The 26566-nt window shown below is 38.0% G+C and overlaps 1 protein-coding gene across 3 annotated transcripts in view; it reads right to left on the bottom strand.

The window, feature by feature from the left end:
* LOC116438395 overlaps window positions 1-26566 on the bottom strand; it is a 143059-nt gene that overhangs the window by 33090 nt on the left and 83403 nt on the right. The window contains exons 5-6 of one of the 3 annotated variants that reach the window (XM_032097281.1): window positions 7036-7075; window positions 5180-5242 (exon numbers count right to left, since the gene is read on the bottom strand). In XM_032097281.1, the coding sequence (XP_031953172.1) occupies window positions 5223-5242; window positions 7036-7075 (60 nt within the window). In that variant the 3' untranslated portion in view covers window positions 5180-5222. Of the gene's footprint in view, window positions 1-5179; window positions 5243-7035; window positions 7076-20468; window positions 23416-26566 lie in introns of those variants that run through there. The other 2 variants (XR_004237720.1, XM_032097288.1) reach the window with 2 other exon arrangements.

Below are 26566 nucleotides of genomic sequence, written 5' to 3'. Positions count from 1 at the left end.
AACAATTCCCCTTATTTTGCAACTAATTGAAGAATTAATATAAAAGGATTGAACACCTGTTGCTCTGCTGGCAGAAACCAGCAATTACAATGTTTCTTTCCAGTGAACGTAAACTACAAAAGAAAAAAATTAAAATAGCAAAAGAAAATGTACTGGTGACCAGACCCTTTTTGAATCCACAGAGGACACTGCAGTTTCTACTCAGATTGTGAGTAGTCCCTGTTAGGCTTCACTGGTTGATGGAGGTCTCCCCTCTATCCTCCCATTTAGCCACTGCTCCCTTAAGTGTTTTCCGTCAGCTTGGAGCAATTCTGATTCACTCAACCTCATCTCCCCTCTGTCCCATATACTGTAAGACAGGCTGAAAATTCAGTCTGGATCCACCCCTCAGGCAGATCCTCTTTATCAATTTCCTATCACAATCCTTAATCACTGAAAATAAGTGCTGTTATAAAGGCAAACTAAATCAATTTTCATCTCCTTCTGTGATTCCTTGTCTAGGAAAGGGTTCAGGTAAACCTTAAACTGATAGGAAACAAACATAGGGACCTGTGAGCAAGTGGTTTTTTGAATAGACAGACATGGAAAGAAAACAACAACCAAAACACCTTCAACTTTCAAATCCACTTAAAATAAACATTCTTAACTGTCCTTGCTGATGCAAAACATAAAACAACTAAACATTGGAAATATCAGACATCTTGTTATGTTCACCTCCAATAAAAGTAAAGTCAGAAATTCATGGCTTCAAAATACCCAGAAGAAAGAACTCTTTGCTGGTAACTTGGGAGCTCCAGGAGCAGAGCCCTCATCCCTATGTGCAACAGCCACATTTCGGCCTCTCCTCATCCTGTAGGAGTCAGATCTGCCCCTGACCACAGCACCACAGGGGCATTGCTCCTCTCTTTTGCTTTAGCAACAAACTGAAATCGCTTTCCAGCAAAATTATCCCTATTGCTGTCTTTAATGATAAACTATTATTCTTGAAATTAATACTCCTTTTCACTTTTTATGGAAAAGCATGTGGAAAAAGTATCAGTTTTTCCCAACTATTTTGGAATGAGCATCACTGTCTGGTCCAGATGCTCTGACTTTGGCAGTAATGTGTGTTCCATCTCACTGGGGAGGCCTCATCTTTGAGGTCAGTTCCAGAAGTAGCCCTCTCTTAAAAAATCATGGTGAATATACGGGCACAGTTCTTTTCTCTCTTGCTTCATAGCTCACTCTATTTTTCTTTTTTTGTTAGGATACTTGATCATGGGATGTACATATTAAGGGATTTCTTTGTTTTTCCAGACTGGATGAGGAAGACTGCAAGCCAGATTGAAATGGGGTCACACAAATTAGGGCATAAAACTCCACAAGCCCAACTTGGTCTCCATAGTCAGATGGGGATCAAATACACTTTTTTCTTTTTTTTTTTTTGCCTTGGTGCATTCTGGTATTGCCTTTAAAAAAAAAAAAGGGCAAGAAAAAAAAAAACAACCACGCAGACATACAGAGAACACCAGGGTTGAGGAGGGATAATCTTGTCTATGGCACCCATCCTACATGGGTGGAGGCACCCAGCGCTGGGACCTGACACTGGAGGCAGTTTCCAGTGCTTTGGAAACTATTCGCACAGGGAATGTGACCTCTCCAGGTCTTGCTGCGTTAGAAAGATGAATCAAGGATCAAAAAAGACAAGGGCATCGTGGGTCAGGTTCAGCCTGACATGCTGTGTAAGGACACAGGTGCTGAGACCCCAGAGTGGTGCTGGGCTAAGTGAGTGAATCATAGGAAGGTGGGAACAGAGGTGGGCCTGCAGGTCATTTGGATCTGTGCTTATAACACTGAGTTGTTCAGGCACAAAGAAATAATATCATAAATCCAGGGAAGACCAGGATCAACTTGTGACATTGCCACTGCTACCCAAACAGCAGCATGAAATATTTTCTGGAAAGTATTTTAAGGACAAATGAAATTGTTCTTTTCCTTTTCAAAAAATATAGACCTATATAATGCCAGCAACAAAAATCAACTGCATAGGATAAGCTATTCCCTGAAGAAAGAAAAAAGCATTAAATACTTGGTATTTTCCTGAGTTTATAAACCAAAGTAACTTTTAAAGCTTTCCTGTTAATGGAATTAAAATAATCATAATTCTTTCCCTAAGTGTCTGCAGTACATAGTCACAGTCCATTAAGGCAACGTGTCAGCATTGTTCATACAGGATTTAAATGAAATAATCAAGTCATCAGGACTATTTCAACATCAATAAAGCCTCAGAGTGATCATTATGTACAGCCATGAAACAATACCTTTTTGCATATTTCCCTGATCAGATTAAAGTGGTGATGAATTCCTCGATGGCTCAAGTGTGCTCCAAGGAAAGCTAGAAGGTTGTACAGTTAACTCCCAGGGTGTAACTCTAAACCATACAACCTACTACCTCAACCCGGATACACACAGCTTCCAACGGTGACCATAAAGTCTTCTTCATTTCTTCAGCCTTTCTTTGAAATGTGACAGCAGCCACTGGCCTACATATTTCCCATGGGGGTAGGCTTTCAACTGCAGTTATTCCCCTCTTTTCAGACAATAAGGCATATTCTTAGATATATTTTTCTACTGCAGAGGTAGAACTTCTGTTCTATCCTGTTGACATACGTATAAAGATATATATGTGTGTTGTGTGCATATATATATACATACATATTTGATAGGGATGATGCCAGCCCAGAACATTTCTGGAAAGAAATGAGTACTTGGCCTTATTTTACCATAAGAATAAAATATAAATACCTTATTTCTTTTTGAGTGTAATACCAGGGAATGGCATATTTAATAAGGCCAGGAAATTCTATACCCTACACTCCCTCATTGGAAATGCCTACAATTCCCTCACACCTCTTGCTGAATTTTAAGAAGATATTAAGACAAAGATGTTTAAAGCAACCTATAGAAAACAAATCCCTTAATCAAGTCTGAAGGCAATGGACAAGAGAAGCATTCCAAAATCCGTACATTGTTTTGTACAGTCATTTGGGCTTGTTGTCAAACACCACTGCAGTGGGTGCTGCATGAAGTTTTGCCAGATCACCACACTGACACAGACCCATAGAAGCGAGCTTGTGCAGTGCGTTTCAACACAAGATCGGATCTACGGGTTTATGCCAATTGGCATCGCTGGTTAGGATTTTCCTTTTACAGGGAGTGCAGAAGACTTTAAACAAACAAACATACAATGTGATGTGAGAACGAGTATTCCAGAGCGAAAACATTACCATCTATTGCAAAGAAGGTTGCTTAACTCCTCCAAGCTTAACTGCATAAATGGTGGGGGCAACAAACAAGCCAAAGATTTGTGACTAGTTTCTTTTTGAAAATGGAAGAATTTTTTTTTTTTAACAGATTAATGGCAAAAGATTTTTTTGTCTTCAGCAGGAACTAATGTCCTTTTGTGTGCTCTTTGCCTTACTTATGAATTCTCAACTCCCAGCTTGCATCTGACTATGGTGTGCTCGACTAGAATCAATAACTGGACATCACACAGAAGTGAACAATACAGGTTTTCCTTTGTGTCTGAGCTCATATCATGTACTACAACTCAAAATAAAATCCACCCCACCAAACCCAAGAGGCAATGAGGCAGAGTCGAGTGCCGCTCCCATACAGCACTGTGAAAACTGCGTAGCTATTTCCTCATGTTACACCACAGCTAAAGTACTGCTTGACAATAACTTGTTGATTAAACAACAGTGACTAATAAAAGCAAAGAAGTTAATTTGTCTATTTTATTCACTAGCCCTCCCATCAATGCAATTCCCTAGAAATAAGAATGCAAGTGGAAATGCAATCTTGCAAAACTTCAGGGTTAACACCTACAACAAACTCATCCTTCTTGTGACTGGCAAGCAATCCAATAAAAATTATCCCACACTAAGAATAGGGTATCCTACACAACAGACAGAAAACAACTCCTCTGGGGCATAACCCAGTAATTCAGAAAGGTGACACACAGACACAGTTTTATAACTTTCATACTCTAACCAAGAGCACTGATAAACACTGCACCTTTAAGCACAACACCTGACACATCAGAATAACTTGCAACACTATAACTGCAAAGGCATTTGTAAAATACAGCCAGGAGATGCAGGTATCATTTTAAAACCAGGCAGTATAGAAAGGGGTATTTTGATTTGAGCAGGTTACTGAAATCTGTGTCTGAACAAAATTTTAATGCCTTTCTTCCACTAGCTCCCACCATAGTCCTAATTCTGCCATTGTTAGTTGGGCAAAACACCTTTCAAAAGCATAAATGTTTGTCAATAGCAAAGTTTTTTCATCAGGGCAAGGCTTCATTTTCTTTCAGACTTGAACATGTATTTCTGGTTCAGTAATGACAACTGAGTATTAGTGAATTACCTTTTCCTTCCCTTTTCTTTTTTAATTTAGTGGATTAAATCTTGCATGTTCACACCCTCTTGCATTTTAAAATAACTTTAATTTATTTTCTAGAAAAGTCTCTTTTAAACCTGCTTTTACATTATATGCAACACTTCAGCATTCAGAAGGAATGATATTTTTATGACTACTTTCTGCTGACACTGAAGAGAATATGTAGAGACAAGCCCTCAAACTACAATAGCTATCCTAGTATCAGAAATAAATATGCAGACTGCATATACAACTTATTAAATGATTGTAAAAAGTGCTATAAAATTCCATTACCAATTTTCTTTCTTTTTTCTTTTTGTGAATGGAAGATATATTCCACATTTGAAAAATAATTGGTCACTGCCTTATAGTTACGTAGTAACAAGTAGATATATGTACTACAAATGTACTAGTAATATGAGTATACTAGTAAATATATGCCTTACATATATGATATATCTTATATATTTGCTAGGCATAACCAAAGAACAAATTATGTTTTGATTTTTCAGTTAATTCTTAAGCTTCATGTAAACATACAGTATAAAGCTTCAGCTTTATGTGTCTACAGGTACACAAACTGCAACATTCCCAGCACCAAGTAATGATTTTAAAAGTTTAATACATATCTCTGAAATTATACTTGTAGTCTGTCTTAAGGAAATTTTTTTTTTGTTTGAAGTTAAACTGTTTCATCTTCTTGGCAATAGCTTTATTGTATAACAAAAAAAAAAAGTATTTAAGATCACTGTATTACCTTCGCTGAATTCTGGTATAATTAACTTCTTCATTTTCCTTTTTCATTTTAATTTTTCTTTCACTAAAATAAAAGAAACAAAACCAAAAAACAGTGAGAAAGATTTTGAAATATCTGTTTTATGTGAGTGTTTTCTGAACATGAAACATACACAAAATTAGTAATTATGCTTTTAATATATAAACCCGACACTGCTGACGCCCCTCCTCAGGGCCATGGGAAGACATGCTGTGAACAAGCATGCTTTGGCAAAGGGACTCTTTCTTTTACTATTTTCTAGCCTTTTTTTCAACCTACAAATACTTAATTTCTATTAGGAATTTCAGGAGAGAGGGGGCAAACTTAACAAAAGGGAGTATTTTTTATCAAGCAGTGAACACAATGAGGTAATTTGGTACGGAACTTCAGAAAAACACGGGGATAAACGAAGTGACTTAAATCAAGAAACATTTGCAAAAAATTTATGGGCAAAAAAAAAAGTGATTAGTCTGACCAGATAGAGAAATTTTAAAAGTTATTTTAAGCTAATGCAAGCCTTGGTTTCTCAACAGGCTTAGGTATGAATGACAAACAAAACTATTCAAACAAACTATTGGGGAGGGCAGTATCGTCATAAATATAAGAAACACTTTCTGGCACAAAATGGGTATATGGAGGTGTATGTGTCATATATATAAGGTCTTCATTCAGCAATTTCCCAGAATTCATTGCAGAACAACAAAAATATAAAGTAGCAAAATTTGTATAGACTCTTAGAAACTACTCTCTTATCAGTAATGTATAAAAAGTAGAGAACATCTTAAAACAATTCTAGTTCGTAAAGTCATATTTATAAATCCTTTTGTTAGACATACACATATAATGAACATTTTGGAAAAATCCAAACAAATGTAAGAGTTTCTGATGACAGAGACACTGGACTTTCAAAGTAATTTCTAGACGAGGACATCTGTATTTTTAACATAAATTAAAAAGACTAGGAAAATATTAAAAAAAAAAAAAAAAAAAACTACATAAAACACCGATTTGGCCAAGCTTTTCAAAATCTGTCAGTCAGAATGAATTTTGTTACACACTCTTCTAATTGCCTAGGAATATGTTACAACAGACAGAGAAGTGCCTTAAGAAAAAGTCACTACTAAAGCGTCATATGCTCAAAACTTACTTTAACTGTACATGCACTTATCACAAACATCCTGAATGGGTATCTTAAATACTGTTTTCAGCTATTCCTGGACAAGTGCTGCTTTTCCAAATATCTTAAAATAGTTACTGTTACTGGCTGCAAACCAGGCGTGCTTCATGAATGTCCCAATAATGTGCCTTTTATTCCAGTGTTTATCACACTGATTTCTTTGTAATGGATTTAGATACAAACTGTAAGGAACTCATATATGAATTAACTCAGTAACAACTCTAATATACAGGCTACAAGAGCGATCCTTTTCTGCAGCTTAACACGTTTTTTTTTTCACTTCTCCTCTTTAAAAACTGAAAGCATGAGTCACACTGTAAAAAAAGAATTTAATTTCCTTAGCAACCAGATCTAAATACCCACAACTTTCTTAGAGATAACCAAAGCTTAGACTGAGTAAATGTAACATTAAGGTCTTTGCATAACTCCAGTGCTTAGCTAAGACAAAATGTGCCTAACCACTTATTTCTATAGACCCTCGATTTTTTGTTTACTTTCTATTTTTAGCAGCATTAGATCAAACACACCCCCAAAAAGTTAGTTTTAAAAAGTGTGAAGAGATGACTACGTTAAAATTAATACACAAGAACTCAGTTGCAAAACAACGTTTAAAACGTCTTAAAAAAAAGAAAAAGAAGAAAAAAAGAAACAGAAGCTATACCTGATATGAAAGGTACGTGTTCACCCAGTGCCAAATACTGCTATGTGAGCAATAGTGAAAAAAACAAGCAAACAAACAAAAAAATTAATTCCATCTTTCTGTTTTCTTTTTTTTTTTACTTAAAGAAACAATCTCCCATGCTCATTTTGTTACACAGTTTTAAGAAGCTCTAACACGTCCTGATGCCTCTGTAGTGAAACATGCCAGATTTTTTTTTTTGGAAGCAGGAGAGTCACTTTTTTTTTCTGTACTCTTGTATGTAGGACAAACTCAGATTTGCTTCTTCTTCTTAGGGCTCCTGTTATTTCTCGGAAGAAGACCAGGATGCCTGTCTTCTCTCTCTCTCGCTCTTCTCGGAATTCCAGGCACAAAGCACTGCGCAAAAGCTGCACCAATCCTTGCCGCAACTGCCTGCCCAGGACAAGAGGTGGGGAGAGACCAGAAAATTCACCTCGCCCCTGTGCCGGTTTTATAAATGGGGATTGCACAAATGTGCCGGAGCAAAGGGGTGAAAAGGCAGGGTGCCAGTTTGCTACACTAGGCTGCAATGATCTCATGTTCAATGCTGTCACCCCGCTTGCCCAGTTCAAACGCCCGTTCATTAAACAGGAGGAAGGAAAAAAAAAAACACAACGAAAAAAATGCCCAGAAAATTAAAAAAAATAAAACTTTTATCCTTCAGACACTCAGGAGGGCTGTTCTAAACTACACATTACCAATAAAAAAATAAAACGTGTAGTTCTAAAATGCAGTTATGAAGTATAATTATTCTGCTTATATTTTCTTTCTTTCTTTTTTCTATCTGGAGATAAGAAGCAGAATTTATCAGGCGTGAAAGGGACAGCCTCCTGGTGGTGTGCCAAAAAAGCCAGAATAAAGGCAAAGTTGTGCTTCAAAGCTCAATCGCTTGCTGAGTCTGGCTAAAGTCAAGTATTAAGATCCACCATTTTCTGAGCCATGTAAGAAAAGAGGAAAAAAGTCAGAACGGGCACCGCTTTCCAAGTCTCCGTTGGCACCATCACAAAATCTCAGCCGTAAGGTCACATGACGCTCTGCCAAATGTGGAGCGCATTCCCATAAACCATTCTGCTGATACTGCGAAGGCAGCTATTGTCTAGTTTATACCCAAAGTTCAGCCCACTCTTCATTGAATTAGCTGAAAAACGCATCACCTTTGGGGGTTGGGAGCCATGGAAACGTCTACCTGGCAGGCTGCCCACTTTTTCTGCCCATCAACCAGAGATGGAATTGTGCTGCCTAATGTAATGATGACGAGGAATGTGAAGAATCGTCCAAAGTGAATCTGATTCTTGCAAAGCCTGCTTCATTTGCACAGCAAACTCTGGCTTCTTGTCGTTAAAAAGGGGAGGGGGGAGGGTAGAAGAAAAAAAAAGCTCCTTTCTCCTAAATGTAGCAATTAAAGGTCTAGTAAACATGCCTAGTCTGCAACTTTCCTTCATAACACACTGAAATTGTTCCCAAAATAAAGCACTTGGTATAACACAAGTTTTCTGATTTAAAGCAGCACTTGCTTCTCCCCAAATTAATGTGGCATCCCCTGGACATTTTTTTCTCCCTAAGAAAAAAAAGAAAAATAAAGGAAAAACCCTACATAGCAGATCTCTCAACCCTTCTTTTTACCTGTTTTTATTACCTTCTGATTTTATCTAACACAAATTATACATGCGTGCGGCAATACCCACCAGTAACAGTGGGGCTGCAATATTGCTGCAATCTCCCTCAAAGCAGTCTCCTGAGAAAACTGCTTGGGTTTCCAGCAGTACAAACCCCTTCATCTGAGCCCTCTTATCTTCACCAGTGAGTAGGACAGCTGGTCTGCAAGTTTGCAAACCAGCACATTTGAAACCAGTCAGCACCCTCCCTTCTTCAAAACGCATTTAAACTGGATCTTGTGAAAAGAGATGCAGTCGGGCAGAATTTATAAATGATACAAGTTACTATATAGACTAAGTAATAGACATTACTCTTCTGCTACAGACCTGAAATTTCAATTTTGCCCAGCTATTGTTCTAAAGTAAAATGTCACGTAAAATGTCATTTCCAAATGAAAATACCACATAACCTACTGAGCAACAAACACATGCTCTCCCAGCACCTGAAAACCTCATACAGAAGAACTGACCTCAGAGCTCTGTGTTGTGAACAAATGAGCTCACTGTTTCTACACCATGAACTTTAACAGCTATTGCAAAAAGCAACGTTAAAAACGTGGCAATTTCTCTGATCCTCCCATTAATAAAAACAGAGCTTTGGGAGGAGTCTCTCTACCTATTAGCACGTTTCCAAATGCTCCTGTGAAGAGGAGGTTGCACGCTAGAGAGCTTATAGCTAAAATCTGGGAAGAAAAGGCAAGCAAAGTAGGAGACAACAAATTAGAAACTGCAGTGGGAGGACAGGAAAACCCATTCCCAGGGACACTGCAGGCCATAACTCTCCAGCTCAGCTACTTTCATGTTTTGTTTTACAGTTCTTTCCAGTTTCACTTTATTTACCTGGAGGAAATTGAAGGTTCATTACCGAAGGAAGGAAGTGTGAGAAAGGGGGCTTTGAAGTAGAGGAAAATGGTTACGATGGTGGCACAGCCCTCAGAGGGAGGTCCTGGGGCTGTCCTCCAGCTGGGACTGGGACAGTGCAAATGGCAGCCTGGCAGCCCAGGTCGCACCCTGCCTTGCTCCTGGCACATCCTGGCGGCTGGCACCCGGGTTTCTGGGAGGGCAGGTGTGACTGGGAGGAGGAGAATGCTCGGGGCGGCCTCTACAGATGGCGGCGGCGATACTGGTGGGACCCAGAGGATGGGGAGAAGGTACAACAGTGGCAAGGGGTCAGCAGGAGGTGCTGGGTACAACATCAGGGGAAGGAAGTGGCCCTGCTACGTCTGCTGAGCCAGTGTGCATGGGGTCAGCCCCACTCTGGTCAACTGGTGGGAGCTGTCTGTCAGAAGAGAAACTTGCTATGGCCCCAGAAAATCAGTTCATGGCTTAGTTTGCCTCTTTTCCATCTTTGGAGGTTTTCAAGAGCCATCAGCTGGAGGAAAGCCCTCTGATGCAGTGACATGGTGTAAACTCTCTCAAATGGTCTTCCAGAGTGTGATGCCATGTGCATGGTTTTGAATCCAGACATCCTTTTCTTTTCCCTGTGAGCTAAAGATTGCTGAGTAGGTGCTGCCAGTGAGTGGAATTGCTGTTTATCACTCCAGCTACTTTTCACAAGACCCATGACTTGGACCATAGGGAGCACACTGACCTCCAAGGACCACAAACAAATTCTGCATGTTATTACCCCTCAGCCATAAGAATGATGAATGAGGGGATTCTTCCATAAAGGTCTTTGAGATTTAGTAATATATCTTTGAGATTATTTAGAACTTAATTAATTTCTCCAGACTCAGAAAACTCAGAAAGCCAAATATCTTTAATTAACAATTATTGTAGAAACTGAAACTTGATATTCCATTTATATCACTTCAGTAGTTTTCTTATTGATTTGAGCAAAAATCAAACCAGAGTTTTACATTTTTTTTTCTAATAGAGAACCTGGGACTCAAGTTCAGTTCGTCCCACCTTACATTTTACCATTAACCATAAAAATGTTCAGGCCATAATACATCTCCAGCGGAACCACCCACATACCCAGGTGCATTTTGCACCACAGTGAAAAATAAGGATTTCATTAGAATTGAGTAGAAACCTTCAACTAAACAACAATGAATTAATATCCTGTTCAAATTTACTACTATTATTTAGTGGTGATATGTGAAAAGGACAAGAGAATGGTCTGACTTTCAGATCTCAGAAGAAAATTTGCAAATAATTACACATAATAGATAGTCTGAGCTGGGCAAATCTGACCAGCAGCTTTTGAGGGGTGACAGGCACAGCATCCTACAGTCTTTTTCATTTTCCATGTGTGGAAAAACACTTCAACATGTGGCTAGCCCTCAGTAATGAGTACTGACTTCACCAATATTCAAGAAGGATGTTAAAAAGCTGTTAAAATACCACTTGCATAAGTGCCTGACAACAATTAGAGATGCAGATGAGCCTCAGAGTCCTTAGCCTATGAACTAATGCAAGAGCAACACAAAGGGAACCAAAAAGTTGTTTCTGTGGGAAAATCTGAGAGAGAATGGGAAAGAAACACAACAACTGTGCCGGTGTAAAGGGAGAGGGATGAAGGGAATCTCTGCTCTTTTACATGGCTATTCTTGAACATGAAACCAAACCTAGCAAGTTTAAAACTTTAAAACTACAACTTAAAAGTTGAAACACACACAAAATGAAGAGGATATGCAAGTGCTGGATATATTGCACATTTCTGGATAACTTTAACATACTATACTGCACGGCGTAACACTTTAGAACTAAATGGTCTTGCCCCACAGATCACATTCTCAAAGGCCCTAGTATATAGAGGTGACAAAGATTATTTGTAAAATGCATGCAAATTAAAAGTTATCATCTGCTTGCTACTTTAATTTTATCCCCAAATGGCACTATGCCTTCTGGTTTTTTCTGCCTTAAGGTTAACAGCACCAAATTAAGAGACTTAAGCAAGATGCTCTGTGGTAAGAGCCAAATATGTCATTCCTCTTAAATTTAAGTGTAATTTTCCCCTTTCTGAAATTTCCATGAACCATCTTGTTTTAAACTCCTTCTGTAAACTTTTCATTGTGTTATTTGAAACTTATTTAACTTTTGGCCTTTGGCTGCATGGCTGGGTGCCAGATCTTCACAACCTTCTTTCTGCTTTGCTATGGGATTAAGAAAGCCTTTAGTAATACATCGCAATAGAAAACTGAATAATGCTCACCCAATGCTCTTGTTCATGCAAGAAAAGCCTCGTTCATGGATTTTTTAAGACTAGCTCTTCCCTTAAGTGTGCAGATATTCATAAATAACAAAGGGTACAAATAAAATGAAACTAAACCGCTACTGAAATATGGAAGAGGGCTTCGGTGGATCGATGCCGCATTTGTCCCTACAGGGTCCCTCATGGACACGCTTGGGTGGCACTCTGCCAGCACCTACGCGCGCACAATCTCACCTTCGCAGGTGGTCGTGAACAGCCGCTCACACACACAGTCTGTGCACGAACTGGAGACAGAGAGGTGAGAGGGGTTGTCTGCGTGCAATTCTGAGGCGTTTAATGGCAACACCCCAAAGGGAACAGTGGCAAGAAAGAAAAACCAAACCGAAAGCCCACGCCCGTTTTATCCCCAAAACTCCCAAAGGTGGGCAGAGCATCCAAAACCAATAGTCTGAGGGCTAAGGTTGAATGACATAACAGGGGCCAATGGGAAAAGGGATGGGAGGGGGAGAGGGCCAGTGACCAGCAGAATCTAGACAAAGGGAGAACTTTCTAGCACCATGTTGTAAGGAGAGACCACTTTTAAGGCAACTTGGGGGGTGTAAAGTGGGCTTAGCCACTGAAACACTGAAAATTCAGGTGAGCCTTTTCCAGTAACCTTTGCATGGTATAAAGAAAGTACCAGGAGCAAACAGGAGACACCCTTCTCTTCTTCAGAGGGAAGCACAGTTATGGTAGAATAAACAGCATGGCTGCTGGAGAGATGGTTTGGAGATGAGTTCATAGCAAGGCCCGAGCAAAAGCCAGGCTCTATCGCTACTCACCATCTCTTAAAATAACTTAGCCTTTTACAGGTGATAATTCAGGCACAAAGAAATATGGCCCTTTCTCCACAAGCACCCACATAGTGACTCAGACAGATAAAAATGCCATGGTGTTCTATCAAACCAAACCTGATGCTAGGAAGATCTTTGCCACAGATAATTCCTTCAACATACTTGTTTCAGCTGCAGTTTATTTCACTACTGTCACTCCAGAAACATCATGTCAGTTCACAGCAAGAGGTAAAACATTCAATCCTCTCACATACACCCAATCTTAGATGTAGAAAAACACTTCTTATATTCTCTTTACCTTGTTTGTCTCTTCTGGGTCTAAGTGCAAATATGACTGAGCATTGTCATCACCATTCAGTGGGTGAAATAATCTGAAACATCTTTTTGTTCCCTAAATTTAAAAGCTTTTAGCACATCACTCCTCAAAATTCCTAGGTAGTGTGACAGTTAAATGTTTTTACCAGTTCTAGAGCCAAAGGAACCAAAAAGTAACTTGTTTTCCGAAGCAGCGTTGCTGTACTGATCACAGAATACCTGACATTGCTCAGTGTTAAGTACACCTCACTGAGTCATAAGTACTATCTTGAATTAGATAATTTCTAAATGCCACCCACAGGGTTTGCAGCAACTTGACCACTACCTTTGAAAATTGAAATCTGAAGATACCTTGGTATAGTTCCTGGTCATTAGAGTAGGAGGACAGTGCACATAGCAAATCAGCTAGCAAAGAAGGCAAACAAAAACTCCTGACAGCCTTCTACTTGTGATAAACAAAGCAATGTCTGCTTCTTTTCCTAATGTTCCTTCTTTTCCTTTCAAAACAAGGACACATATAGCCAGAATGGAAACCAGAAACTTTTGCTGATTCCTGATTTAGCAGCATGCCTAAACCTGTCCCAGTGTAAGTCCCATCCCAATGATACCCTTCAAAAACTGCAGCAATGCTTTGTTGAGTTCCCACCCATGTGCAGAGAATGCCATCACAACAACAATCCTCTCCCAAGCTTCAGAAGGAAAAATCGTCAGGGGCCTGGGGTTGCAGAGATGAAACTCAGCAGAAAGCCCAGATGATTTCTTGCTCCCTACTGCCTGGCAACTTAGGTAGCAAGTGTCCCCCAGGGCCACTTAGGACTAGGACTCATTCTTGACCTGAATACAGACCAGTAATAGAAAGGATGTCAGAGAGGCATTCTTTGTACCATTGATTTATCAGTGATAAAGAGTTGGGTTTCTTTTTACTTCATACTTTTCCTATATGAACATGTATGAATCCTGGCTGCTTACACCTAAAAATCTTATTGTTATTGTTATTTAAGAGGAGCATTTTGTTTCACTGCCTTGAACCAAAAGTGGAACACAAACTGTGTGTCACCTATCCCCTGACTGCTATAGATGACACAGTCTTACACCTCAATATGGCAGAGTACATTGGCAGAAAGAGAAAATACAAATTTTTGAAACATAACTAGTTCCGGACAGAAATTGCATGCGTCTTTATGTCCTTATATTCCTACAGTTCTGGACAGTACCTTCCAAAACATCAGAATGTTTTGCTGGTAGATATATACGTACATGTGTCCAGGAATATCCTACACATTTTCTTATTTTAATTACAAAATAATATGGGACCTGTGCATGCACTTTGCTGGGTTACATTCCCAGCAGGTTGAGTTCTATTAGCCTTAAAAACCCTGATCAGGTCATAAATCTTAGTTTAAAGAAAGAACTTGTGCATTATAGTTCTCTGCAAGGTGTGTTTTTGATTCAGCAGACCAAAGGATCAAGCAGTTTTGAAGTAAGAACGATTATAACAGTTTTCAATATAGCACTTTTCAATTTCCCTTCTGTGAATTCTTGATTCTGCAAAGTAATCTCGCCCCAAACAGCACAAACCCTCAAATCTAGATTTTAAAGCACAAATCTAGACTTTAAAGCACTGTTAATTTAAGAAATTAACACTTCATACATTGAAATATTTTAAATATTCATTCTAGATTTTGACTTCTTCAGTGTTTTTAGTACAAATGGCTACATTTTCAGGTTATTTTAGTTTGAATTTACTTAATTTTGTGAGGAAAACATACACTTCAAAATAATCAACATCCCCAGATAACCTGAAGAACACAGAGATAGAGGCAGAGGAGATCAAAGGCACAAAGCCTTCTTGTAAGATTGAGCAGGCTATGAGTGATCAAAGGCAGGGAAGAGAGGGCTCTGGATCTTAACTCCTACTTCCACTGTACATGTATAATTTACAGGTTATTGACTCGTAGAGAGGGGAACTATTTTTACACTAAATATAGTGTATTATTTGAAATACAAAAATTAACTTTGGTTGTTGAAAATATATAGGCAGTGTCTTTTAAAATCCCCTTTTCCAATAGGAAATGCTGTTAATACAAGCAGCTTTCTTTTCAATGTACTGTCACTTTTTGACAAAATCAAACAAATAAAAAGGCATGCTATGGCTGGTGCATGTCATCACAGAGAAGATATTGTGTTGTTTGGAAGTGATAATTCACAGGAATAATGGAAAAATCACTTTCTGAGTAACGATATACTAATTGTATTAATCTTGAAAAAATTTAGCACAACATAAAATCAAAGAATCACAGAATGGTTTGGGTCGGAAGGGACCTTAAAGCTCTTCTTGTTCCAAATCCCTGTTATGGGCACCTTCCACTAGATCAGGTTCCTCAGAGCTTCATCCAACCTCGCCTTGAACACTTTCAGGGATGGGGCACCCACAGCTTCTCTGGGCAACCTGTGCCAGGGCCTCATCACCCTCACTGTAAACAATTTCTTCCTAATCCCTAATCTAAACCTACTCTCTGTCAGTGTGAAGCCATTCCCCCTTGTCCTGTCTCTCCAGGCCCTTGTAAATTGTCTCTCTCCATCTTTCTTGAAGGTTCCCTTCAGGTGCTAGAAGGCCACAACGGGGTCACCCCGGAGCCTTCTTTTTTCCAGGCTGAACAATCCCAATTCTCTCAGCTTTTTCTCATACGAGAGTCCTTTATCTCGTTATCAAGTTACAGTTCCACAGTATCTATATGAAATTTACACTGTGCAGTCATATCAGGGCATTTCTTTAGCTTTTGTCTCACAAATTTTGGTAATATTCCTGTGTACAACCAGACTTCCTTCCACAAGAGTTTTCACATCTTCCCATACAGGATACTCAAATCAGCACTGAGATCAGCTTTCATGCAATCAGTTGAGTATCTTAGCTACCAGATCCTTGGTTACTTGATTATCCATCTCTATCAGAATTAAGTTCTGTACTGGACAAAACATTTCTAATTAAATTTTTCCTAAAAAAAAGGAAGTATTGCCCTCAGGTTTTGATTTGGTCAATCAGTTAAAAACATTTACTCAGAAAATCCTGAATAACTACATAAAAATAAATACCAAACATTACATGTACATTAATAAAGAATTCAGCAATGCACAGATTCAGTCGTGATATGTGAATTCACGTAACTTGTGACTCCACAGCTCATTGAATTTCATGATATTACATATTTCTGCTGCCCCAGACATATTCACACACTGTGAATTTCATGTTAATATCCAAATTTTCTTTTTGGTGGAGGAGCCTCATCACAGCCAACATTACCATAGTGTTGTTGAAAACAGATCTGACTTTGAGAGATGGTTCTAGTTCACACTTGACAGCAAGTTGCAGATTTGGACAAAGGGTGACATGTAAATAAGCACAGAATGATTATTGAAGAACCTGAAATATGCTGAACCATTAACCAAAACCAGACAGCAGAGTCATTGTTTTGAAATTTTCAGTACTGGATGAATGACCAGCATAAAGTAGATTTCAGAGGACCAACAAGGGTCATGCACCTAAATGATGTTTTTTTCTTTCCTAGCAATAAGTAGAAGACCTTTATTTCTTATTTCAAATTGTGACAAGAGTCCTCAGCTGTCTTTCAACTTCTGCCTGGAATTCTGAACTGCTGGTTTACACAGACTACATGAACTTAAGAACATTAAAGTGTTTTTACTTTAAACTTGCACATTACCTGGGTCTTTGGGATCAAAGTCAAGAATTTGCATTTTTTTATTACAATAAAGACATGTAAAGCAAAATTTGGACAAGAGGAATCCAGTATGAATATAACACTTTTTGATCAGTACCAGGCATATCCTGGCTTAAAAACTGGGAGGCAGGGCTCATTCCAGTGGCTCAGAGATAAGGATCTACAGAAATGTCTACAGTTTGGGTGGAGGGAACTGTCTGGTTTGCTTTTCAGAAAGACTTGGTTGCTTGAAGAGAGTCAGTTTATAGCAGTCACAGGACAATCATAAGATATACATTCAAAGGGTTGGCAGCTGCAGGGTACCTAGAGGGATACTTCTGGACTTACTGACATGCCATCTTTTTTATATTTTTCTGACTGTAGCAGGAAATTAAAGTTTAGTAATCATTAAATCTATAAATGCATTGCTTTCAATTTGTTAACAGATGGTTCATTCACCGCAACTGCAGTGGACTATATTTGATTACGCTTCTGCTTCGTGAAAAGGTATTTTTCTAAAACACTATGGTAACCAATGCTCACAGAGCATGAAACCAAGCAACAAGATTTCTGGAATGCATTTCTGGATAGCTTTTATCTAGTGGGAAAGAAGCAGAATGTAATATGTAGGCAAGAGTCCCCTCAAAAGCAACTTAGTCCCCTGGTTTAGTTCTGTAAGCAGAACCTAGTTCTGTCCTCAGAGATAAAACAGCCATGAGATTGTGAATTCACAGAATCACAGAATGATTTGGGTTGGAAGGGACCTTAAAGCTCATCTCATTCCAACCCCCTGCCATGGGCAGAGACACCTTCCACTTGACCAGGTTGCTCAGAATTCCATCCGACCTGGCCTTGAACACTTCCAGGGATGGGGCAGCCACAGCTTCTCTGGAAAACATGTTCCAGTGCCTCACCACCCTCACAGTAAAGAACTTTTTTCCTAATTCAAGAGAAATAAACTTTCACAAGGAACACAAACATCCTGTATCAATTTGAATGATAAACACCTGATTGAATGTAATGCTGTGCGCAGAGCATGCAGAAACCTTGTCTTCACCCAGTATTTCCCATGATAAACCTTTTATTTCCATGTTCTGGGAGAGGAGTGGGGCTGTATAATGTCTCTAGGCCTTAATCATGCAAACTCTTGCACTTTATTAATCTGTAGAATTAGCCCTCTCATTGAAATTAGAACCGTCCATATGAACGTGAGCGAGTCTGCAGAGCTTTATTGAGTACGGGAGCCTTGAAAACAAAGCCACCTACAACAGATATTAGGCTTAATTACGTGAACAAAGAATCAGTGTAGTGAATTCCCTTTAAAATACTTTATTGAGGTCTTTTGTGATGATCAAAACAGCAACATAGAACATTAAGATGAATCAAAATATCCATCAACATGTCATAGTCCACCTCAGATCATTATCTTATGCTGGTATCTACTGACAGCTTGTACAAGTTTCAAATAACTAGCCAAGTGGCTTTTCCTACATATATGGAGGATCTCCTAATAAATTGCCTCCTTATCCACATGCCAAAAATTTGTTTTTGACATGAGCAGTGTCTACTTGAATCTCCTCCTCCATTTCTGTCTTCAAAAGTATCAGCAATCTTTCTTGTTCGGGACATAACTGTATATCTGGATGCCTAATGAAGAGCCTGAGATACACCAACAATCTAAATAAATAAGGCTAGAGTACTGCTTTGCTCTCAAAGGATTTGGCAACATACTAGCTGTACCTAATAATGAGAAAGAAAACCAATATAGTATTTGCATGCATTTTTGGCCATAATGTAAATCCTAATCTCAACGTGTTTGTAAATCAAGCTTATCACAAGAAATAGCATTTCCTCCAAAAAAAAGACTTCCTACCACAGCATTATTTTGTTTTAACCTGTTTTTGTGATTTTCATTCTGCAAACCTCTTTTTTTTTTTCCTGTGGGAGACAAATTATGCATTGCAACCTTGTACATAACAAACTATTTCCCTTCTTTATTTTGGCAACTCCTCCCAAAAAGTCAGTACCTTTTGAGTGAATGTGATGTGACCAAGCCCCCATTTACTTTGAGTATTAGGGAGTTACTTGCCAAGAGTGACTTCTGTTCTGCAGTTGTCTGGCCCATCCTGAGTGACTCTGTAGATACTGCAGTGTGTGTGTACACTCAGACACGTGTGTAGTCAAAGAACCCTTGTGAAAATATTGCTTGGCAGTGAAATGCATGCATTACTGTCTTGAGTCCAGTGCATGACAGAATAAATACTTCACCTCTCTCACACCCCATCTTTCTCTCATGAGGCGCTCTTTGGAATGAGCTTCTGGAGCAAAGGACACAAGGGAGACTAGTACGGATTTGTGGGTGCTGTAAAAAATTAAAGCTCTTTACAGATAACTAATCAATTTTTGTCTGCTTTTGGCATTGTCCCCACAGTACTGTAAGAAACTGCAACTAAGAAAATTCACTTCTGGAGAGAGAGGGTAATTGGTAGGCTGCTGCAGTTGAGAAAACAGATTCTACAACTGACATCATGTTGTGCAATGTAAATCATAAAGTCTGCAAAAATATTTCTGCAGAAACAATTCCAGCTTCAGGTAAGGTCAAACTGCGAGTTCCTAGAGGTACTGTTCACATATGATGGTTAACAACTGATGCATCTGCCTGTTGATAACATGCCTTTTCCACCTATAGTCTGGGTTAAACTACTCTTATCTGACCCCTTAAATATCTCAAGTCACTCAAATCAGCAAATAATGCATATTACAACGAGGAAAATATGTAGCTTTGCCTTTTCAGGATTTGTGAAAACACGTTTGTTCATAAACTGCTTTAGGTAAAAATCCAGCACAATTTTAAATGATACCTGAGACTAAATCCAAGCCATGTATTATTTTCTGAATTTAACCTAGAGCAGGGTGAACACTGGTATTTCAGATGCTGTGCTCTTTCTAGTTAAAGAAAATTTGCAAAATGAAACATCCATTTGATATTTGACATAACTCTGAACTCTGTAATGGCCATGAGAAAGACAGTTGCAACATTTACAAAATAACCTGTGACACAAAATAAAAACAATGCAAGGACATCCTGTTCTCAACATGCTTCAGACTCCTTTTGCAAATAACAGGTTTGTAAGCAATTAGACATGGATTAAAATAAACTGATCAATTAATTTTGAAGTCTGATACAGATGAAGAATTATCCATTTAATTAGTTGGGAATTTCTTTAACACATACTGTACATGCGTATTTTAAATATATAAATTTAGAAATTCTTCAGAAATTTTCTTCATTGAAACAATTACTGTAAACCTAAAATTTTCTTGGACCTTCCTGCAGAAACTGACACAAAAATACATCAGGATTGCAGAGGTTTTTTTAAATATCATAAAATTCAGTTTATATTTGATAGAAAGAGTCCTTTCAATTGTTTAATATATTTCTAATCCATAGTTTTCTAGCTTGTATTTATTTACAGAAGCCTCTCAGCCTGACTGCTTATATATTTTCATCTTCTTTCTTTTTCTGGGCACAGAATACAGTCTTATTTTTGTTGGGTTTTTTGGGGGGGATTGGTTTTTATTGTTGGTTTGGTTTGGTTTTGGTTTTGGGGGGTTTTTGTTTGTTTTAGTTTTGTCCTTTTTTTATTTTTTTATTTTATTTTTTATTTTTATTTTTTTAGCTTAATTGCATTTGCTTAGTCTCCCTATAAATCTTTCTTTGAGTATATTCTGATTGCAGTTTGTCTGGGTACCTCTCCAGCATCACTCAGTGAGAGCACAAGGTCACAGGTTTCCCAGGTACAACAATCCTTGCTGGGCACAGGAGCATTCACCAAAGGTTAGGGTCTCCAAAACTCTGTCTGCCCTGGGAATAATCCCACAGAAGAGCTACAAGGATACTATATTCTGGAAACTTTTTTTCCTTTCCAATACTGAGTTGATTAAAATCCAAGAGTTGAAAATTCTGGCATTTTCTGTAGGTTGTAATACCTTTGAACAACCTATCAGACATTTCTGAACTACTCTTGAAACAGATACCAACCTTCATGGGCCAAACATCAACTTCTTGATAGCCTAAACTTCCAAAAGTCTTTGCTGTGTTAGCCAGCAAATGTCAATGTGTTTTCTTTCACCCAGTCAGGCATCATTTTCATTCCTGCTCTTTCCTTCTCTCATTTAGTATTTCCACATGTAGAATTTTTTCATATTTAAGCAAGTTTTCGCATCTTTCCTACTCCTCCTTCCCCCAAGTCTACAGGTCTCGTCCTGCAATGGCAGAGTGCTAAACAGTAAATGCTAATCCCATAGTGTAATGCACCACCAGAAAGTAATCAGATATTATGATGACAAGAACTGTATCATATCCTATGTGGAATAAACTAAATCATTGTTCCTTCTGATCTTCTCTCCCAGTGTGGATTTTTGTGCTTTGAGGGAACTTATTTCCTGGAAGTACACCTATGATGTACTATTTAAATAACAGCATCATTAACAGGAATTCTTTTCCTCTGTATAATCAAGTCTATTATATTGATAGCAGCTTCTAGGAATATTTAATTGCCATTCAAACACTTAACCACACAAATACCTACTCTTTATTCTAAAATGAGGTGTAATTTATCTGCTTGTTACTGCTAAAAAGTTGGGTGCAGGGAAAAAAAATACTGTTCCATAATCCATGTGACCTGTATTTCATAATTTCTCATTGGTAAAATGTTTTATTTGGATTAGACAGGTCCATTTGCTCTCCTTACTTCAGTTTGCCTTTTCTTGTTGGAATATAATCTAATCTAAATATTTTCTTCCTCCTTTTGCTCTTCTCACTTCAGAGTGTCAAATGTACTTAATGATCTAGATTTCTATCAGATTTTAACTTCTCCTGATATCAGTTCCTAAAGATTCCTACTTTCTAATTGGAATACAAAACAAGAAATCTCAGTATATGTAAAGTAAAAAACTGTTGCATTTTTTTGAATTAAGGGAATAGATTATAAAGTTTAAACATAAGTAATAATCTTATATCTATATCCTACATGTATATACCTATTACATTTTTACATATTTTCAATAACCTTAAATAAGTATTTCATAGATGTAATTTTATTTGGTTTTATTCAGAACTGTGCTTTTTCTAGAGTACCTATTTTTTTTTTCCTAGAGGAATGAGCAGGTCTGTGAGCAGTACATTTTTAACAAATTTGGATAGAGAAACATTAGAAAATGCAATGCTCCACATAAAATATTTTGCTCATTTCAGAATTAAATTCAATCACTTTAAGTGTGTAAGAGGATATTTTTCCTGCTTAAACTGAAGATACATAACCATGATGTTGCTGGTGATATTTTCATAGTATTGCCATTACAACTACATTCTTATAGCCAAGTGTGTTGATTAATTTATTAAGTCTCCAAGCAAGACTTCTTCACTGCCAGTAGATTTCCTAATTCGAATCAAAGTGGTGTTTTTAAACTACAATTGCTTTTATATAATTTGTCGAAAAGAACACACATGAATTGAAGCCTAGAATGTCCATGTAAACAGAACATGAGCAATATTCTGCAGTACTATAAAAATAGGTTCACAAATGGGGGGAAGAAATGCTAGCACTACAGGGCACAGGTACACTGCTATTAATGGGAAGCCTTGATCAGAAAAATGAAATACTGACTTTCAGATGCTACCAAGATTCTACAAAAGCTATGATTGTTTGCAGACTTTGGCAATTCATTTGCTTGCTTAGCTGTAGTGTGGAATTCTGGCATTTAAATCCATGTGTTAAGAACAGTTCAAAAACTATGATGTTTGTGAGAGACTGGCAGGAGAAGGGGGGGAGTAGGAAGGTATGGCCTAACCCTGAGCACCTAGAATTGCTGCTTCTTTTCCAAAGTGAGTGACAGTATCATATGCATAAAGGTAAGTCTGAAGTGGGAGTACAAGAAAGACTCAGAATTAAACCCTTTTTTCCTCCCATATGCTGCTCGGGGGCAAAACATAGTAGTGCTGTATGCAAGAAACAGCAAAAGCAGTTCAGAACCTGCCCCATAGGAAGAAATTGATATTAAAAATATGTCTTTTTGGTAATGCTTGAAATGTATAATCTATTTTTAAAGTGCTGAGCACAATATAAATGCAGACTGTGCTAGATTCTACTAACCAAAAAGCCTAGTCACAGCGTTATGACAGCTTTATGACATTTAACCATCATAGCATGTGAAAACATGGAAGAGATGGCAGGTGGGAGGAAGTACTTGATATTCAAGAGAAAATATTAATGGATGTGTCTAAAATGTAACTACTTTTTAACATGTCATGCTTAGGAATATTTGCATAATATTATCCTTTAAATTGCAGTGTGTACATATTAATTTCACAGTGTCACTCCCAATAAGTCTAGCATCTGTACATTCAATGGGCCCAGTCTAGCACACTTGCATCTCTTTATCTCAGACATTAGGAGTCTCAATTTAGCAAGTGGCTCAAAAGCAAGACAACCCAGACAGGGATGAAGTTTGTGGGGAAAAACTGAAAGCCCCCAAACACATCATGTTCTAGGAAACCTATGTGTTGCCATGTGAAGGGTTGTCCCAAGACACCTTCTGCCCCTTCCTCAAATATATTATTTCTTAAATTACTCTTCTTCCTCTGGATGATGCCTAAGTACTCAAAGTCCAAAGTCTGTTTCAACCTGCAGAAGAGGTGAGAAAGAAAGGAGTACAGAATAGTTTAGAAATAGGACGGGGAAGTTTAAAAAAAACCCAAACAAAAAACCTCAGTGATGAAGAACAATAAAGCAAAGCATAATGCTCCATATATGCCCTTAGTGCTTGGTGTTATATAGTTCCTAGCACATTTTTAACTCTTTCATTCTGCACTCTACACTTTTCCCTAGGAATTACATCATTAGATGCACGTGAAATGTGGCTGTAATTTTTTTTCTCCAGTTTTAAAAATATTATGCTTTTTATTCACAGAATAGGTCAGGTTGGAAGGGACCACAAAGGGTCATCTGGTCCAAGCTCCCTGCTCAAGCAGGGTTATCCCAGTGCACGTGGCACAGGATTGTGCCAAGGCAGTTCAATGCTCAACAGAAATAGACAAAAAAACCCCGGAGTTGTGTGTGTCTGATCTCATTATACATATGAACAAAGTCTTCTCTTCTAGATGATGGCATTTTGGACTTCAGTTTGATACCCATTTGCAGTGGGAAGCAGGAGTTGTACCACAGATCCTGTAAGCTCAGGCTGACAGATCCATGATGTTTTTCTTTTGCTATATGCCACACCATTAAAGGCACCCTGCACATAAAAACACCTGCAATATTTAAGGTTTCTACTCTGTTTACTCTTAAAAGCATGAAGGGAACATTACAGTCACTGAGACTCAAGGAGACTAAGATACACATACGAGTATGAATTTGAGCACCATAATTTTCTAGCAAGTCCCTTCCACCTTAGGTCTTCAGAGTGACACATGGAGAGCAGATTTAGACCTGTAAATCTGCCATTCACTTGCTTTCATATGTTTCCCCTTGTAACACAAGCAACTTCCTTAGAACAAAATTTCTTCACGGTGTAGTTTCTGTTTAAGAAGAATTAGATGCTCCTGCTAGAAAACATTTTCTTTTGTTTTAAAACTTTTGTAAGCTAATAGGATACAAAGTCTTTAGGACATATTAACATCTTAAAAGACAGTTGGCAGAAAAGCTCTATAATCTCCCTTCTTTAATTTATTATAGCTGTTGGTCTTTCCAACAGGGCAGCTGTAGAAAGGTTGGAAAATATTTTAACTCATTTTTATCAAGCCATCCCTCCCCATCCTTTCTAGAATTTTCTTCTTTACTGTTTGCTTAATTGTATTCAAGTAGATCAGGAAAAAAAGTTGTCAATACTGTGTAAAAACTATCCCCAGAGAGGGTATAAAAACTGAAACAGTTGAGAAATCATGAGAAAATTGTAGAACAGCTGTTCATTTTTGCTATATATTATGAAAAGTAATCAAAAAACTTCAGACATAAAAGATGCAATAACAAAAATAGCATCTTGAAAATACCAGTTCAAACTACAAAATAATACCGCAAGTATATTTAGATGAAATTTCCCTTAAATGTTCCAGGAAAAACTACTTAAAACTAAGCCTTTGGACATATGACAGTTTTTAAGATGCTGTAAAAATGAAGCAAGTTAGTATCTCATCCAGTTATTCATTTTGAGAAAATGCCAAAGCCACAATAGTTGTATCTCTACTGTTCCAAGATAAGGCTTGTAGCTCTCAGCTCCTGTAACTTCTGACATTCTACTGCCTGAAGATATTTGAGGAAAAAAAAAAAAAAATCACATAACACTATCCTATTTTTACATGTCTGACTAATTTATAAAAGTAAATTGGAAGCTCTACAGAACTAAATCAATGAGATATTTCCGCTGAAATCTTAACACTTCAAGTAACCAATAATTTATGTTTCGTTTGCCACTTCCTTATGAAAATAAGAAAATATAGAATGAAGAAAAAAGTCATAACAAGCAATTGCCTTAAATACTTGCTTTACAATTGTTTAAAAGGTATGAAATTATTTTTCAGACTTCTTTCTCCTTGGAGCCATGATTGCAAGAATACTGCATAGATGATGACATTTAAAAAAAACCAAAACAACTTGGTGCTTAATTTTGAGTCTTGGATATTCTTTCTTTTATAAACTCTGTTCGAAGTCTGAAGTTAGAATGAGTCTTGAAAATCATCCTCTCTAACTACTAAGGCAAAGTTAAACTACAAAGTTAAAGAGAGCATGAAAGGAGGAGTTCTTTCACACTCACACCCAACCTCTGAAGCATTAATGAAATTATCAAACTTTGCAAGATTGATGGCAGGACAAAAAGAGTTCCCAAGTTTGCTGAGAGCCTGACCCTGCAAGTGGCCTCCTGTACTCATACAAAGATCTGTCAAAATCTGCGTTTTCTGAAAACAAGGGCTTCTTCTGTCTGGATGTAACTCCAAGAGTAGAGCCCATATATGTGTACACTGACAACTTTGTATGAGAGCTTTGCATAAGCAATATAAAAAAATATTTTAATTGGTTAGTTAGCTTAAAGCCTTATGGTTAGGCTTTCCCAGGTCTACAGACCTAGCACAAAATGCTAGGACACCTTCTATTCCATACCCGTCAGAACCTATTGTTCCAAGGCTTGTATTTAATTTCAAATGATCTCAAAATAATCTCATTTTCCTTTAAAAAAGGAAAGTGGCAGAGCTACTTGAAGGGAGACAGAGGTTTGGATCCTGACTTCTCAAGTGTACACAGTGGGCCAGGACAGCAGCCCTGATCTGGGAATGAAGGCTTTCCCTTCCCTAAGCATCTCTCTCCCAAGGACGGAAGCACACACTACTTTTATTCTTCAGGGGTGGCTCCTCTTCCTGCCTAGGTGAGATCTGCACAGGACAGGTGGGGTCCACCTGAACTAAAGTTGTGTTTAACTGTGTGGGTGCAGGACCTGACATGTGAGCAAAGTGAGGGGGAATTTCTGGTGATAACCTCCTGCTGGGAAAAGGCAGATATATGTGTTAACACCCTGAAGAAAGTCACTCAGGAGCAGAAAAAATGTGGAGAGATTTGCCGTACAAGTCATCCTCAGGATTTAGCATAGCTGACCAGCAGATATTACATAAGAAGGGAAAATGCAAGTGAGTCTAGGACTAGTTAAATAAAAATACTGCAAACAAAAATATATGTGCAAACGTAATGTGAGTTCTGGGGTCTTCCATTACCGATATAAACTGAAGAGAAGTACCCTCTTAGCAAATCAAAATGCCACAACAGCAAAACCCACAGGAAACCTTTTTAT

The sequence above is a fragment of the Corvus moneduloides genome, chromosome 2 (genome assembly GCF_009650955.1).
Source record: "Corvus moneduloides isolate bCorMon1 chromosome 2, bCorMon1.pri, whole genome shotgun sequence".
Classification (NCBI taxonomy): domain Eukaryota; kingdom Metazoa; phylum Chordata; class Aves; order Passeriformes; family Corvidae; genus Corvus; species Corvus moneduloides.
Note: the sequence above shows the minus strand (reverse complement) of the source record. Positions and strands in the feature narration are given on the sequence as shown.